This window comes from Hyalella azteca, unplaced genomic scaffold (genome assembly GCF_000764305.2).
Source record: "Hyalella azteca isolate HAZT.00-mixed unplaced genomic scaffold, Hazt_2.0.2 contig5294, whole genome shotgun sequence".
NCBI classification, from domain to species: domain Eukaryota; kingdom Metazoa; phylum Arthropoda; class Malacostraca; order Amphipoda; family Hyalellidae; genus Hyalella; species Hyalella azteca.
In genome coordinates, this window is record NW_025935488.1 from 128612 (window position 1) to 145505 (window position 16894).

The 16894-nt window shown below is 39.5% G+C and overlaps 1 protein-coding gene across 1 annotated transcript; it reads left to right on the forward strand.

Moving 5' to 3' along the window:
- Nucleotides 1-1214: 1214 nt before the first annotated feature.
- Nucleotides 1215-6860, forward strand: LOC108666584 (E3 ubiquitin-protein ligase parkin). Its single transcript, XM_018153492.2, has 6 exons — nucleotides 1215-1423; nucleotides 2309-2397; nucleotides 3484-3745; nucleotides 3975-4217; nucleotides 4699-4872; nucleotides 5091-6860. Exons 1-6 carry the CDS (start codon nucleotides 1277-1279, stop codon nucleotides 5937-5939), a joined length of 1764 nt encoding a protein of 587 aa, XP_018008981.1. The 5' UTR covers nucleotides 1215-1276; the 3' UTR covers nucleotides 5940-6860.
- Nucleotides 6861-16894: the final 10034 nt, after the last annotated feature.

The window sequence follows — 16894 nt, forward strand, 5'->3', positions numbered from 1 at the left end:
GTCACCCCCAGTGGCTGAAGTCACCCCTCTTGATGGTAATTTTTATCTTGTTGTGAATATGCCGTAAAATGGGGTAACTTAGACCACTTTTTTTTATAAATGATGCCATTTTTTTACTAGCTAAATTAAACTTGAATTGAAACATGCAAAATACAGGTCTATACTCTAGCTTGACTCACCATAAATTGCTGGCTCCTGCCTCTCATAGTCTTTATGTAATTTCAAAAAAAGTGATGGTCTTTGTTACCCCAGCTCTTGGGGTATCTTAGACCGGGTGGTAAAATCAATTATATTTTTTGGTAAAAACACTCCAAATAACTCCAGGTTTTGGTGCATTGTAGTAGAACTCTTCTAGTTACATATGCAAATGACAAACTTGAGGAAAGTGTCATAGTTTGCAAATGGGGGGTCCCGCTCCCCAGGTGGTCTAAGTTCCCCCAAACGGGAGAACTCTGACCACCTAATGGCAGCCCTGACAGGGTTAACATAGACCGGCCTGGAAATTAAGTTAAATTACCATATATAAGACTCTGTAGAGTCTGAAACCTAAAGAAAAAACATAAATAGGCTGTCAAACATAAAATATGTTACATATGGTAATTTTATATTAACTTCCAAGCCGGTCTATGTTACCCCGTCAGAGCTGACATTAGGTGGTCTAAGTTACCCCAATTGGGGGCAGCACCCCCCATTTGCAAACTATGACACATTCGTAAAATTTGTCATTTGCATATGTAACTAGAAGAGTTCTACTACAATGCATCAAAACCTGCAGTTATTTAACCAAAAAATAAAAAAATTGGAGGGGGTACTCTGACAGGCTGTAAACAATAGCTTTTTTTCATGGGTCACATTTTTAATTTTTTAACCTATTAGATATGCAAACTTTTCAAATCTTTCTATTGTGTTATGTGGCCTCAGTATTAGGCCTTTAATGCCCATTGACAAAATTTTTCTATGTCAAATAGTTTTTGAGTTGTGGGGGTTTTTGTTAAAAAAACGAAAAGTGGTCTAAGTTACCCCGCCGGTCTAAGTTACCCCATTTTACGGTACATATATAGTATATAGTAGGTATATATGCAAAAGTAATTGAAACCACCCAAATTTTACCCTAACTTTGAAGTTCAAATTTTCAAATCAAATAAATACTCCAATCCTAGAATGATAAGTACCACTACCTACCTGGATAACAGAAATATTTTATGGTTATACTGGCATTTCCTTACTTTTTTCTTTCAGAAACTTACTTCAATAACAGCATTTTTGCATTATATCTATGTTCAGTCTTCTTTTAGGATGGTTGAAATCATTCTTCTCTCAGGTTTTGTCACTTTTTCAAATTGGGTCAGCAAAATCTGTTTCCTCTCCTCCACCTGAGTCTCAAATGCTTTCTATATTTGTTCGCACCAATACTGGAGAGAAGGTGAGTAATACAGTATAAATTTCTATATTTTCCCTAATTTATTTCTATAAACCAGTAGAATAATGTCTAATAATAATGTAATAATGCTATGTTTGCCAATAGAATAATGTGTGGACCAGACTTTAATCAGTAGAATAATAATAACCAGTAGAATAATAATAATGTAATAATGCTATGTCATCAGTAGAATAATGTGTGGACTAGACTGTAATTTACCTGTATTTGTAGGTATCATTCAATGGCTTGCAGATATAACAAGAACTTGAAAAGCAAGTACCAAAAAAATTTGCCATATACATAGTTACTAAAAGCAATGGGGGTCAGCTCCAGCATCAATTCAAAAATCAATAGCACAATTATAATTGCAGTCATTTGATGTAAAAATTACTATATTGTGCAGTTCCACATTTTGGTAAAAGTTTAGTTTTTGTTCTGAGTTGTTAACCAGCTCATCTCCAAACAATGTGACCCAATCTTAACTTTAACAGGTGCCTTCAAATGAAGTAAAAGTCTATTTTCTTGCCTAAACAAAATGATTAGATAGTATAAAGTTACAAATATATCTACATTTTCCATTGATAAGCTTTTAAAAAATAAATATTTTTAAGCTATACATATTCTGCCATCTTAGGAGACCAGTTATCAATTGTGGATCAGCAACAAATGAAACATCTACAGGAAGGAGTAATTCATCCTAATATTTCCTCATAATCTGTAGAGATCATCGGGATCATTTTCATTGATTTTTGCCGTATACGGTACATATACAGTATATACGCATCCTTGATTAGCATGCTAACTTTTAAAATGTTGCAGATGTCAAGCTGTGTCATGTTGTAATGCTGTTGTCATACATGCTGCTACATTCAATATTATGTGTTTAAGATCCAAGTTCAACTGGCTCCTGAGTGGACTGTTGCTCAACTCAAGACCCATTTGAAGCCACAGCTTTGCAGCACCCAGCAACATATCAAGTAAGTTGTTAACTAATCCTCCTGATTGGTTCAGTTCCTTATTGTAACCCAACTTGTGTTTTTTAATTAGTCTTTTGCCACACATTTTTAATGATATTGCTCATTCAAAACTATGAATAAGCATACCTCATTTTAAATTTTTATATTGTACAGTCAGAGCTGGGCAGCGCTACTTTGAAATGTAGCAGCCGCTACCGCTACTGCTACATGCTCTAAATGTAGCGGGCGCTACCACTACCGCTACACCCACTAGATTGTAGCGAGTGCTACGGCTACCGCTACAGTAAAATGTAGCGCCGCTACAATGGCCAAAGTTATTGGAAATCTCTAAATATTTATTGTTCTGCTATTGGGATTTACTCATAAACATTTAATGATAATAAAGCATTTTCAAAGCATATCAATGCAACTTTATTACAATTAACCTATCCGAACTAGTATGGGTTAGATACAGTAAATAAAAGTTAGTTATTTTTATGTTTTACCTACCCTACATGGATGTCTACTTAAATCTACCAATCTCAAAAATTATCCACATATACATATAAAAATCATTCTTTAATTTGTATATAAATGTGGATTACTTTTGAGATTTTAGGGAAGGTGAAACATAAAAATAACTGTAAGCAAACTGAAACATGAAAAAATACCTGTACGGTATGTTGTAACTGGTAACAACTTAACAAGTAACAATCAATATGTTGACACTAGTAACAGGCTGAGGTTGAAAACATTACACCGAAATCTTTCGTACCGTTTTTTTTTCTGTAATTTATATTATGTATGTATCATGCTGGTTTTTAAGTACTATTAAGTAAAATCTAAAGGCTTTATCTATAAATGTAGCGGGAGCACTGTAGCGGCAAAACCTCGTATCGCTACATGAATATGTAGCCGGTGCTACCGCTACATTGCCTTAAATGTAGCGCCGCTACCACTACGGAAAATGTAGCGGCTGCCACATGTAGCGTGCTACTGCCCACCTCTGTGTACAGTTGACAATTTTTCAAGTTTTGTAGTCCATTTTATAGTTTTGGTTTGTCATTTGTTGTGGTTTTACTCAAGCCAGCTAACTGCTTTGTGCAGGCTTATTTTTGCTGGGAAGGAGTTGCCTGAGAGTTTGGTGCTAGGTCAGTGTGACCTGGGCCAGAACAGCGTATTGCATGCTGTCATACTTGTGACATCTGCTTCAGCCGCAACTCCTCCAACCTCCCCAACTGTGTCTGATATCACAAGGAGGGTGCAAGATGCTGCTATTGAAGAATTTCCTCCTGCAAATTGTTCTGAGAAGCCTAATTTAACAACAGCTGGAAAAGAATATGCAAGTTCAGAGACTTTGACTAGTGATGTAAGTTTTATCCACTAATCAAAGTTTTATTCTTGTTCAGTCTGCTGTAGTGCGTCTGTCATTTGAAAGAATTAAAATTATTATCAAGGAATTTGCTATGAAAGCAACAGTAATAAAGTCGTTATTATTACTACACCCCATAGGAAAGTTATGATATTATGTTTCTTTTGCCTTGCCTACCAAAACTGGAATCCAGGTGAACATTTGACCTACTCAAATTTCATTACAGGCTCGCGACATGCAGCGGCCAACAAGGCCGTCAAGCACGGACACTTTGGAGTCATTCACGTTACTGGATTTGCCTTGTGGTAAGATTTCTGGAGCTGAGACTCCTGCTGGCGAAGATGTGGAGGCTGCCCTGGACGCTGCATTCAGCGAGCAGCGCGAGTGTCAGCGTCTGTTATGCGATGCCTCAACTGTCATCACTATCCAGCTGTCGCAGGACGAGCAGGAGCAGTTGAGGCAACTCAAGGTTGGTAGCAGCTTTAGATCTTGTCATCGACAAACACTTATCATCTGTTTGTTTTTGACTAATTTTTTGGTTCAAATAATAATAGATCAGTTGGTTTCTATAACTCATCTATTTCTTAATTATTATATCCTGGGATAAATGTATATAAGTAATATATGTACTCCTTATATCCTAGATATATAGGTACCGGTATATGTATACATACCTCCATACCTAGGTACACGTATTCATTGTACACAATGTTGTTGGCAAAAATACCGTACACATGATTAATTAAAGGTAGTATAAAGCCAACTGATTTTCAAGATAGGCCGCTAACATAGATGTATGTCAGTCTTGTAGTATACCACTGCCACCAGCATCTCATTCATTGCCAACCGACATAGCTAAGCCATAATTCGCAGCATTGGGAGCAGATGCGGCTGCCACGTAACAGTCATTTAACTCGCAACCATAGCCATACTTGTTATCCGTGTTTTAGGCTAGTGGTGTGCCGGGCTCAGGAGAACGGCCGCACTTCTACGTGTTCTGCTCGCGCCCGTGTCGCGGCGTGCGTGTTGGCAAGCTGCGGGTGCGCTGCAACCGCTGTGCACAGGGCGCCGTCACCCTGCACGAAGACCCCACATGCTGGAAGGACGTCCTCACGCCCAAGCAGGTCAGGCAAGCCAAACGTATTTCATAATCGTTAGGTAGCTAACTTTTCTAACTAATTTTGGATTCATGCTGTAAAATTGCAAAGCTAAGCGAATGAATGCATTATATTTCGACTATATATTTGCAGCAATGTAATCCCCTTACTTTCCTTCGGTAAAATTTCTCTTTCATGAATGCCATTTTTTGAATCGAGGATCAAGAAGTTCTATTGTCGACCAGATATTGTGTTGGTGCGAGACTCCTGCGTGCAAGGAGGCCGTCAAGGAATGCTATGCTGAGTTCTACTTCAAGTGCAGCGGACACGTGACGTTAGGCGACGACGACGTCGCTGTGCCGCTCTACATGATCCGCGCCAACCTGCCTGGCGTGGTGTGCCTGTCCTGCGCCGAAGTGGCATCCCCTGTGATCGTGTTCGAGTGCGAGGCGTCCCACGTGCTCTGTCTCGACTGCTTCATCAACTACTGCCTGTCTAAACTCAGCGAGCGTCAGTTCACTCATGATTCTGAGATTGGTTATACGTTGCCGTGCCCAGTCAATTGCTTTGACTCCTACATTAAGGAGGTACATCACTTTCGCCTGCTGGGAGATGATCAGTACCGTAGATACCAGCACTGGGCTACTGAAGAAGCCGTCCTGGCTGCTGGTGGAGTTCTGTGTCCGAGACCTGGCTGTGGGCATGGTCTCTTGCCTGACGCAGACTGCGTGAGGATAACGTGTGTTGGCGGGTGCGGTTTCGTCTTCTGTCGCTTGTGCCTCCAGGAATACCACACAGGCGAGTGCTGGCAGCTGGATCATGGACAGCCTTTGTCTTCGTTACCGCGGTCAGCGTCGACAGCTTCGTTCAACGTAGACACGAGTCGTGTGGGCGTAGGTGCTCGGTGGGACGTAGCCTCAGCTGCTGCAATCCAGAGCTTGACGAAAGCATGCCCGCAGTGCCGCACGCCCACCGAGCGCTCAGGCGGCTGCATGCATATGGTCTGCACACGCGCCTCGTGCCGCTTCAATTGGTGCTGGGTCTGTCATAAGGAGTGGACCCGCGACTGCATGGCCGCCCACTGGTTTGGTTAAGCCAAAATAAGCTATTTATAGGGGGAAATTAGTGGAAAAGTATTTGCTGCTCACTTATTAATCTAACCCACATTGTCTAACTCCCGAAATAATGTTTATGTTCTATCTGTCGGATACTTTTTTTTACCGCGGCATCACCTGAAGTTAGTAAATGATTATTTTGCACAAAAAATAAACGCTATAATAGCGTTTTTACGAGAAACGAGACTAGAAATAATCCGATAGGTCTATGAACCCTTGCTTTAGAAACGTGTGTTCAAAACCTCAAATGTGAAGAGCGCTGTAGAAGCTCCTCGCGTAGACTATTTTACCTGCGAGCCGAGCCTCTATTGTGATGATAATGCAGAGTCTCTGAAAATGCTTTCAGTCTATGAATCTATTTGATTTAAATGGATATGATTTTCAAGGACACTCAGTCCCTCTGATGTGTCACGTCCGGCTGCTCTAGTCATTTCCTGTGCGTGGATGTATTCTTTAAAGCAAAAATTATTCAGCTACGAAATAGCTATCGAATGATTCAATTGGTAGATTATCCTGAACGAAAGAGGCAGCCTTATTATTTCATATTCTTTACATGCATTTCAATAAGGCTCAGAACAATTAATAACATTGTTGTTATGCTGACATTCAAAATTATTATTTTTTGTCTTATGCGGCTGAATAACGCAAACGAATTTGATGAGCTCAACCTCAACTACTGCACTTATAATTAACAGTGATATAAATAAACCTTCTATTATAGATTTAATAATTGAGATAATGGAAAATCTACTTAACGTTGTACAGGTCATTGTATCGCCGACTGAGTGATTCTGACATGGCTGTGTTGCAAATGCAAATCTTGTACATACTTGCAAAGCTGCTTCTAATTCTCCTAAAATCGTGTAATGCAATATCGGTAATTAAAGAATACTTTCTTAACATTGTTTTACTTCCTCAACTAGAAGGCCAGTCTCAATTATGTAAGCTTTCTTTCAATTTTTATAAAAGTAAAACCTTAGTAATTATATAAATTCCGCGTTTTATGTGAATCCTTGTTCGTTTAAAACCATATACCTATATAGATACCTTTCCAATGTTTTAGTAAATCTCAAGTACCGAAAATCTTAATCACTCCATATGTGATACGAGTATTTGCTGAAGCTACATATTATTTATAGATTATTCAACTCAAGCTGTTCCACATGTTACGTAGTGTGTAGTGACATGATCCACATCGTGTTCGGCACTATACAGTTCTTGGTGTCGTATCATTACCTGAGCACAGGTGTCACGGGAATGAACCTCACGTTTTTCTCCCAGTAGAGCAGCTGGCAGCGCCAATCATTCCATCCCTTCTAGTGCAAATAGTCTAATACCGTAATACGGAAACTGATGATGCACGGCCATCAGATCTGGACATAAAGCACCGGGTAAAAAAGCCGTCCCCGTACCGGGCGCTGGCACGGCTGGTTCGGTGCGGACATAATTTTGTCAAGCCCGTCTCATAACTCATTGGCTCGTGCGGATCGTTGACTTTATAGCGTTCGGACAATCTTCGAAGCAGGGCGTTCAAGACTTTATTTGGCAATAGAAGAAAATAGTCAGGAGAGCGAGTGAGGCGAGGTAAAGGATTACGAGATGGTGTGTCTAATATTCCGATATTAAAATGATTACCGATAAAAACTAGTCTTACTTTGATGTGTTGGAATTGGGGTGCGTGGTGACCTACGGTCACGACCTTTAAATCGGCCATACACGCTGCCTAAAAACTTTTACTAGCATCAAAAAGAATTAAAAGTTCACACTCTTATGTTAACAAAAAAGTTCAAATATACCATATTCACAGCTGTCCTAAGGAAAAATATAAAAAATTTGATAATCCCAAAAAAGTAAAACAACGTGCTAAAACAATTCGGCACGGTCATATATCATTATATGTCTTCCCACCCTCCCCTCTCACAACACTCCATTCCTCAAGACTCCACTCTTGTTCTGGTGGGCACTTTTTTGAGCTGGTATCACAATGAGAATGATAGTAAAGAAATCGATTATAGATAGTGTTTTGCAATTGCAGTAGCGCTGAAAGATTCAGGCTTGAGGAACGAGTAAGTGGGTTTTTGATTTGGTTAATTTGGTTACTTTTGTGAACAGTTTGAAGGCCATTTGGGAAATGAAACTCATAACCTGATTGAGATGGGATGAAAAGTACACACAATAAAATATTTTACGCTAATCGTTATCTTTATAATAATAAGAGTGGTTGTATCATGTACTTAGTCATTATTATAACATTAAATTTCAAACCTATCAGGCGATGGTGTGAGAGTTTAATTTTTTTTACTTGGATAAAAATCGTTGGGTACACACGAGCGGATGTTCCAGTCTTCTTAATCATGTTGGCGAGGCTCACTTATTTCGCTTCACCGACACAAGAAGCTCGGAGCCAATCAGCTTCGAGGCAAAAACCTCGCCCTTGCTGCACCTTCGATCAAAATTTTTTGTTCATAGTCCGCTGATAAGCCCAAGTGTTTCTTGCCCTGCAATCATGAGGTGCCGCTCGGCCCCCAATGGCCAGTCAAACCAACTTAGGGAAATTTATTGTACCGGCTCCTGCAATTTGTGGTTATTCGATTTACTTGAAACGTATCATCGATGTCTGCTGCGGCTCCGCCCGAAGGAAACAAGTCACGAAATGCTTCGTAGGAAAAATTGTATTGACTCTTTTTATTTATTGATTTTGGAGGAAAATACTCAAGAAATTTGATTGTGAGTCTTATAAAGTGAACATAAACCAGATCAAACTAAAACACAGTCTTGCAGCATGTTGAGCAGAGCACCATCAATTCATCGCGAGTAGACTATTGCTGCACCGCAGGCCATTGCATTAACTCATACTTCTTTGAATGGGACTCCAGGGTGAGAACACCCTCAGCCTCGAATAAAGTAGTCCCTGTATGGCTGTGATACGCATGTTCTGCATAAACTGCATTAGAATTTATATCGGTGACACTTCAAGGGTTCTTGAGGAATAACTGTTTTGTACAGGTATAATAGCGTTGCGTGCATTCACGATGTGCACAATCTAACTCTATCATATGTATATTAATTTGCAGTCTGACTTTATGAATTAAACAGCAGCGTCCATCTTACCCTTCCCATTATCAGCGGCTTACCATCTGATCCCATCCCATTAATTAGCAGCGACGGCCAATATGATCTCGTCCTATCAGCAGCGGCGTGCCATCTGTCCCCCTCCTACTATCATGGGCGTGCAAGCTTTCCTTATTTTATCAGGAACCGATTCTATCGGTTTCCATCCTCTTAGTAACGTGTTGTATCTGTTCCCATCTTAGCAGAGGCGTGCAATCTGTCCCCATCCTGCTAACATCGGCAAGTCATCTGTCTTTATTCTATCAGCAACAGACAGCAGCGTCGGGCAAGCTGACCCCATCATATCTGAGGCTGATGTATCATGGTTCCAGCATATGAGGTGAGGTTAGAAATTTCGTTTATCTTATCTGCAAGTGTACGTAATCTGGCCTCATCCTGCCTTTCTGGGAGCACAATCAGAACCCAGTTGTAGACGGCCAAGGGTTTCCATGAGCTGGGACGAGCTTCCTCCACCGAAGAGTCCTGATGTTAGTTTCGTGAGGACATTCATGATTTACCTGGTGGTAGCCCAGCTTGCTTCAAAGATGGCAGAACGGTAGAGGAAAAAAGATAAAGCAATAGATGAATAATTGTTCCATGGGCAATCAATGTACTCCAACACAATAGGAATCTATTGTAATAAAATTGAATTCGATGTAGGGCTTTATATGCGATAAAATTTGACATAGGTACATAATTTGAACGGATAATTCTACGATGGATTTTCATCTTGAGGAAATTCGAGACGAATTCAGTAAAGCATTTGTCAGGATTTTCCTTTCTCACCATGAATTTGCGTCTTAATTTCCATTAGAAGTTTCCATCGCATGCCCATAGCTTGCTTGATCAATAATCAATCATGATCGGCGATCAGAATTTGAATGATGATTTTCCATGAGCAAGTTTCTGCTATAATTATTAATTTCTATAACACTAAATAGCACTAAGAATTACTTAAATCATAGCCATGCACAAAGCCCCAATTTTCATTCACGCATTTCGCGAGGTCCATTGATGTCACTGACGCTTGGAGATTGATGACCTCACTTTGATGGACAGCTACGCTCCACAAATGAAGCCAATAGCCCGATTATTAATGGTAGCCTGTTCTTTTTGTTTGGAACCTGTAAAAATAGGAGCGAGGTTTCATAAAGAAGTACGCTTGTGCATGCAAGTGACTTGAAGCCAGTGTTTGTTCAAGTTACTATCCTGCTTGGTCCCGGGGATAATGATATCAGGGTCGAGGTTAGAGGGAAATGACACTAAGCTAACACAAATGGATTAATGATGACAGTATGCGCCAGTAGATGCTACTTGCTTCACAGAATTATAGCCGAAAAAACATTCTCATCCAGAGTCCAAGGTTGAAATTGAAACATCATTTTTGTTCTTTTGTTTTATCACGTTAATATTGATTAAACCAAGGAGAAAAAGAAGTAAGCGGCTAAGTATAGAAACACACAATTTGCATTCTAATTTTGAAGGCTTACCTGCTATTTATAAATGGTTTTACATTACACGCATTTGCATTTCCCGCAAAGTTCTTTAAGGCTTGACAGTTAGAAAAATAGCTATCCCAAAAATCGTCTCATAATTATTACCTTGAGTCACTAATTCAGTAGAGGGGCTCCTCGTCGTACGAGCGTTTGCCTAAGCAGGATCCCATAAAAAAGTTTAATTTCACCCCATTTTTAGCGCATTTTCTCAGTTATGGAAAAAGGGCGCTATTGTGCTCGTCATTTCCGTCCGTCCGTGACTTCAAGTCACGGACGGACGAGAAAATGCGCTGTCTGTCACTCACTGCAGTGAGAACTGATCTAATTTTTTCTTTAGTTTAAACCATGGTCCGCACCTAATTTTGAATGAGCGTTTCACCCTGTCGATAAGAAAAACTTAAACGTAAAGATGACTTGTAACTGAAAATCCTGGTTACGTTATTTTCAATGCAGTTTGCATTTCTTTCAGTCGTCGCTGATATAATTCAATTCGTAATGAATAGATTCTTTAAGAATGATCAGCATCGGTGATCTGTTTTGATCGGTAAAATATGCCATGGGAATATAAATGTGGGGAATATTATATTACATGGGAATATATAATATGGGAATGTTAGGAATATGGGAATATATAATATTACATGGGAATATAAATGTCTCATCTGCGGGATTAATGAGAAAATTTTTCAACCATAGCGAGTGTTCAATTATTCGTGCTTTGAAACTTTTGATTGATATCAGATTGAAATATTAGAAATGTAATTTATTGTACGAAAGAAGAGTGATTGATTTCTAACCATAATGTGTGGTAAGAATTACGGGAATTAATCATATACTGCGGTACAGAAATGCATCATTTCCTACATGGAATTTTTATCGCAAAGAAGCCAATTATTATAGTAGATAATTTGTCTTGTGTTTTATCCCATTAAACATTTTTATTTTGAGTTAAATTCTTTCTTCGATCATACATTCGTAATTTTTAACCACTTTAATTTTACAAGTTCCTCAAACACGACTTAATCTAAATTCCAGGTATTGTATCTAATTCATCCTAAAAATTTACCCCTAAATTTACTCCTGAATTACCTTAGGGCAAATTGTAAGCCCAGAGATGAGTTTCTCACGTACGACATCCGCCACAACCACCGCCTGGCGATCCGTCTTATAAGTTGCCGCGTCTTTGATCTTCCGCAGCTCGCGGACGGATCGCCTTACACCGAGATTCTTTGCAATCTTATGTAAAATTTACAAAAAAATGTCTTCTATATATTTTCAAAGTGAAATTGTAAGATGACGTTACGGTGAAAAGTGTCAGGTGGCGAGAAAATGTTCCTGGCGACTTTTAATATAGTCTTAAAAATGTGAAATTAAATTTGACGACACGGCGCTCTATAGTTTCATGATGGCGGATGGTCTTTGTCTCTAGATCAAAGTGCGCATGAAGTCTCTTTTGAGGATTTAAGGTGCCGGTCGCATTGTCATGAGGTACATTAAGTTTCAATTGAAGCTGTAGTCTTCAGGAGAGGCTCGTACAATAAATAAACTGTATGCGTAGGTCTTCGCTGTTGCCAACGTACATGGTCTCGATAATGGATTCTTGGATCATTTTAGTTAGATCAAAGGATTTAAAGACACATCTTGCATTCGGCTTAATATGTTTACGAAGTAGCTCATTAGAGCAATGAATGAATGAATTTTTCGCTGCTCATATCAGGATTTTCCATAGTTATTTAATCCAAATTTTGTACATGTTGGCAGTTTTATCAGCTATTTTTTGGTTACACAAATAGGCGTGTGTATAAACTATATTTTTTTTGTCCTTTTATCTTGAAAACTTTTGTTTGCCAACTTATGTCTTTTACTATTTTTTCATAGCATCTATAATTTTTTTCGTAATACGCAGCAAGATTTTTTAAATAAAAAATATATCAGGTTTCCATTTCAGTTATGGGGGCATTTGGTGTCGAGATATTTTCTCGGCCATTAATTTTCATCAAAAAATCGAAAAGTATTTATTTATTCTTTTTCGTTCAACCCACGATATATTTTACTATGCTGTAGACATCCTCAGCGTTTCTTCAACCTTGACTCGATGTTTTCTGTTCCGCAAAAGAAAGTAAATTTATTCTCAGTCAGTGGCATTTCTCCGCTTCGCATGCACTGAGCGGTTGAAGATTTCGTAAGTTCTCAGCGGATGATTGGCGAATGGAATTACCTCTTGGTAAAATTTTAGAGGAGATGCTCACCTGTAGTCTAGTGTTTTTTTTTGGCGCTTCTCCAGCAAGCGAACAAGTTTTCAGAGGCTGCGGACTGAAGCCGTAATTGATGATGTAGTGAGGAGCCCACCAACCAGCTAATTTGCCTTCATTATGCTAATGAAATACGCTGATTCACCACTGCTTAAAATGCTCACTACACATCGCGGCAAATGCCAGTCTTTGAACGGTACATTTATAACGTTAACAACTACTCGCATTGAACATCAGAGGGGAAAGATATGGCAGATACTTTTCACAAAATAAAAATATTCTACAGTTTTTCAAAAGAAATATTTTGAATGTCGAAACTAACTTCAGCGTTTATCCGCACCGCAGCGAGACCAGAACAATTCTTGAGAGTTCATGCCGCTAGTCAGTGCCTGAATCTATTCCACTTGCAATTCACGCATGAGACAAAACGCTGTCGCTTTACTGCAAATGAAACTAAATTCGTTTTTTATTGCTCACGGCCAGTGGTCACTTCTGAGGCAAACTTCAGATTACTTCACATTTTTTAGCATACTTGTGCGGCCTTAGGAGCCATATTTTATCATTTGCCTGTTAGGGGATAGCAGTGAGCAGCACGGACCAGTTCGGCTCTGTGTTAGAGCGGCACAAGTGCCGTACATTAGGTGGTTGCATGCGAAGATGGAAGTTGCTAGGTTTACGCTATGCTCGATCTCTATAGAAATATAATTTTGAAGTTACACGTCAGCTCAATGAAGAAGGTTAACCACTGAATGTTTTGTGTTTAAAAACCTTTAATACATGTAGTTTTAGCTTTTAAATTGAGATCTTGATCGGTTTTAATTATTTAATACCTGAATTTCTAAACTCGCTTAATTGGTAGACAATTGTTCAGCTTTACTTCAGTTCTGACATATCATCATTACAGTAAGAGAAAATGGCATATGATGTTACTACTCATCAATACTAGGTTCGATATCCTCTAAGTTGAGTGAATAATGTAACATGGTTTCAAAGGTCTCGTCATTTCAGAAAAATGAAAAGATAACAATTGCTCCTAAGAAAGAATTCGAAAAACTCACCTCGTAATCAATATTTTTATGATTAGGCCGGTTGAACAATTTGTAAGGCCAAATATACATATGATAAATGACGTTTAATATGAGATCGAGGTGCTCCCGCCTACTCTCGGTGGCTGGAGAGAGCATGCAAAGTCTAAACATTATAAAGCTCGCATCGTTGATAGTCTTTGTGATCAGCTTACGCTGGCTGATACCGCTGACTGCGCCAAATAAAAACCAATGTCAGCCATGTGCAAAGCAGCACTTTTATCACGATGAATTTTGCTGTTATATAGTCAGTTACTCCGTGTTGCTGTTATACTACCCAGATGCTCTATGCGGTTCATAATTCTTTATTTGTAATGTTCTTTTATTGATTTGTAAATCCCATTGCGCTACCCGCCGCGCTGAAATTCTATCTTGCTGAATTTGGAATTGCGCTGAAGGTTGTCCGCGCTTGACGTCCATCATAGAAAAACAAATTAAACTCCAATTGCAATTTCTCTAGGCTTGGTTTCCATTTTCGCTTTATAAGTTGTTATGAAGCTGTTCGGGTTAGATTAGATAGTCGATTAACATTAATTGATATTTTTTAACATTGTTCCTCCAATCCTTATCTTACAAGGCGGTTGATCCTACCTTAAAAACGTTGTCAGAAAGAATCTTTGGAGGTTAAATCATATTTTCTCGTAAAATTTTCCTAGGTTTTGAGTGAATTGACTCATATTTAATCATGTGAGACGTAATCGTGAAGCTCATAAGCACATTCCAAGCATGCAGGATATTGAAGTTTAATGTCAGGAAAAAAAAACTGCAAATAAAATAACAGTGATTCACGTGCAAGATAGTTTTTTTTATAACCAAGGAGTATTCATACATGATAGTTGAAAGATATAACGGCTAATTTTTTTTCTCACGCAGGCTCTTTGGAGCAATGCAATCTTGCCGATCGACTGACCGTAAAATTGTTCAATCAGGCGAGGATCAGCGAAAAGGAATGTTTCTTTTTCCCTCATGTTCTGGTAAACACATTTCGCAGCCGTTGTTTTCGAGCCCCAGGCAAAAATCGCACTAGAGCTGCTCGATTCATAACGATGAAAAAATGCCTGTGTTCTCTGTGCGAGGTCCTTTCATCGTGGCATTTTTGCGAGTGATGTGCTCTATTCCGCGTTATTGAAGAACATCGAAAACATTGGCGAGCGCACAGGCACATATCGTGAGAGCTTTTTTTTTATCCATCAAGCAAAGTGGAGATTCTCTTATGGAATGTGGAGGTTCGCATTTGTGTTTCTACTTTCAAATTGAAATTCATAAGTATAGGTAATTATTTTTGCAAATGAACTTGGTCAGAGTAAAATTTCGAAGCAAAAGCTCCCCCTGACAACTTTGTCATACGTTTTAGGATCAAAGGATTAGGTCATGAAATGCTTGATATTGTGCGATAATCCTGGAGGTCAGTATGATGCTCACGCTATGGATTTTAAATTCCGGTTTTATTATAGCTCGAGGTCTTCCTCTCTAAACAAAGACTTTATACTCGTCTTATGTGCTAGAGAATGATGAGCCTGACCATGTTTTGAGTTAAATTCCCTCTCATCGTAATAATCTCCCTCGCCAAGATTCCAGCTCCAAAGCCTGACTAACGTTCCTTGGGGTCTTCTTCCTGCAGCAATGCACTGCGTAGGCTCGATGAAAGTTCCCGAGTTCGTGTTGCATTTTGCTGTCGCGTGTGGAGGGCTGGGAGTTGGCAGTAGTAGTTTAAGCAGCTGAAGTCGAGAAGCGCGCGAGGTTAAGTATCAAGGTTCCGTTCTCGCGTTCTTTGCTAACCGACAAACAACTTCAGAGCTAAATCTTCGCTGATAAGATTTGCTCGGTGCAAATAGGCGCAACTTGCCGGCTTCCATTTCTTTAGAATAGAACTTCTTCCCTGGCATCGCACGGAACGTTAACAAGATCCTAGACCTAGGGCGTAAACCCCCCCAAAACTCAACCCTATTCCAATCCTTGGATTTACTCCTCACGAAGTGAAAATTTCTGAAGGAGGTTTGATTCGTGCAGTTTTCGCTGCTATGCTACTTGCGGGTTTGATGAATGAAGACGTTAACGGTCGAGGTTCGCGAATGGTTTGACTTTTTCAATCGTTATTCTTGAAACATAACAAATTCAATGAAACCAGTTACTTTGGAAGTAGTAACACTTGCAGCGAAGCAATGCCATCTAATTCGTAAAGAACCGAAAATAATTGACATCTGTAATTGGCACTAGAATTCAGGCGCACACACAAACCGAATCACAGCTCCAACAATGGTCGAGCTCTGCTGTACCCCCTCTACCAAGTCTCGGGTATTTTCGAGTTAGATTCCAGAAATTTCCCGTCAGGCCACCTGAGAGAACGGAGGCGCTGCTGCTGGCTAAATTAATCAAGTGTTACGAAATCAATAGTCAATTAGGAGGTTCCGAAAGCAGCCGAATCGCTGAGCTACGGTCTTCTTGGTTTCCTCATCACGGTGTTGGGCTGAGCTGAGTCAGCAATAAAGCTTTCTAGCGCCACGTTCACAGGAATGCCAATAACTAAGAAGTCTTTCTTTGTTCCCCGGCAATGATGGTGGTGAGACCAGAGGCAGCGTGGCAAGTCTGAGAACAAATTCTCACATCGATGGCCAGCAGCTGAAAATTCTTGGAACCATGGAGCCGGTGAGTAAAGTGGCCGTAAGGGAAACTTCTTGAACCAAGTTTTTGGTCATAATTCTGGAGCAAACAGCAATGATTTTTATCATTCATTTCATCGAAGCGCTCTATGCTCACGTGCAAGATGCAAAATGAATGACATTCGACATTCATTTTTCAACACTGCGTGTTCATGAATAAGAAAACGCAGAAATCAATTACTCGGTTTCCAACTAAGAAAGCTATGGGAATCATTTGGCAAGAAGAAGCATTCTAGATAACTGAATATCTCATTATGGTTTATATTAAGAATTTCTTACATCGGCGAACACGAAAGACTGCAAGATCCTGTATATTTAATTAACATTGTA

What these genes read in the sequence shown, in the direction of transcription:
- LOC108666584 (XM_018153492.2), top strand. Translation starts at nt 1,277, where the DNA reads ATGTTCAGTCTTCTTTTAGGATGGTTGAAATCATTCTTCTCTCAGGTT. An exon ending in AGCACCCAGCAACATATCAA is followed by an intron (nt 2,398 to 3,483) that starts GTAAGTTGTTAA and finishes TGCTTTGTGCAG; the next exon opens with GCTTATTTTTGCTGGGAAGG. An exon ending in AGCAGTTGAGGCAACTCAAG is followed by an intron (nt 4,218 to 4,698) that starts GTTGGTAGCAGC and finishes TCCGTGTTTTAG; the next exon opens with GCTAGTGGTGTGCCGGGCTC.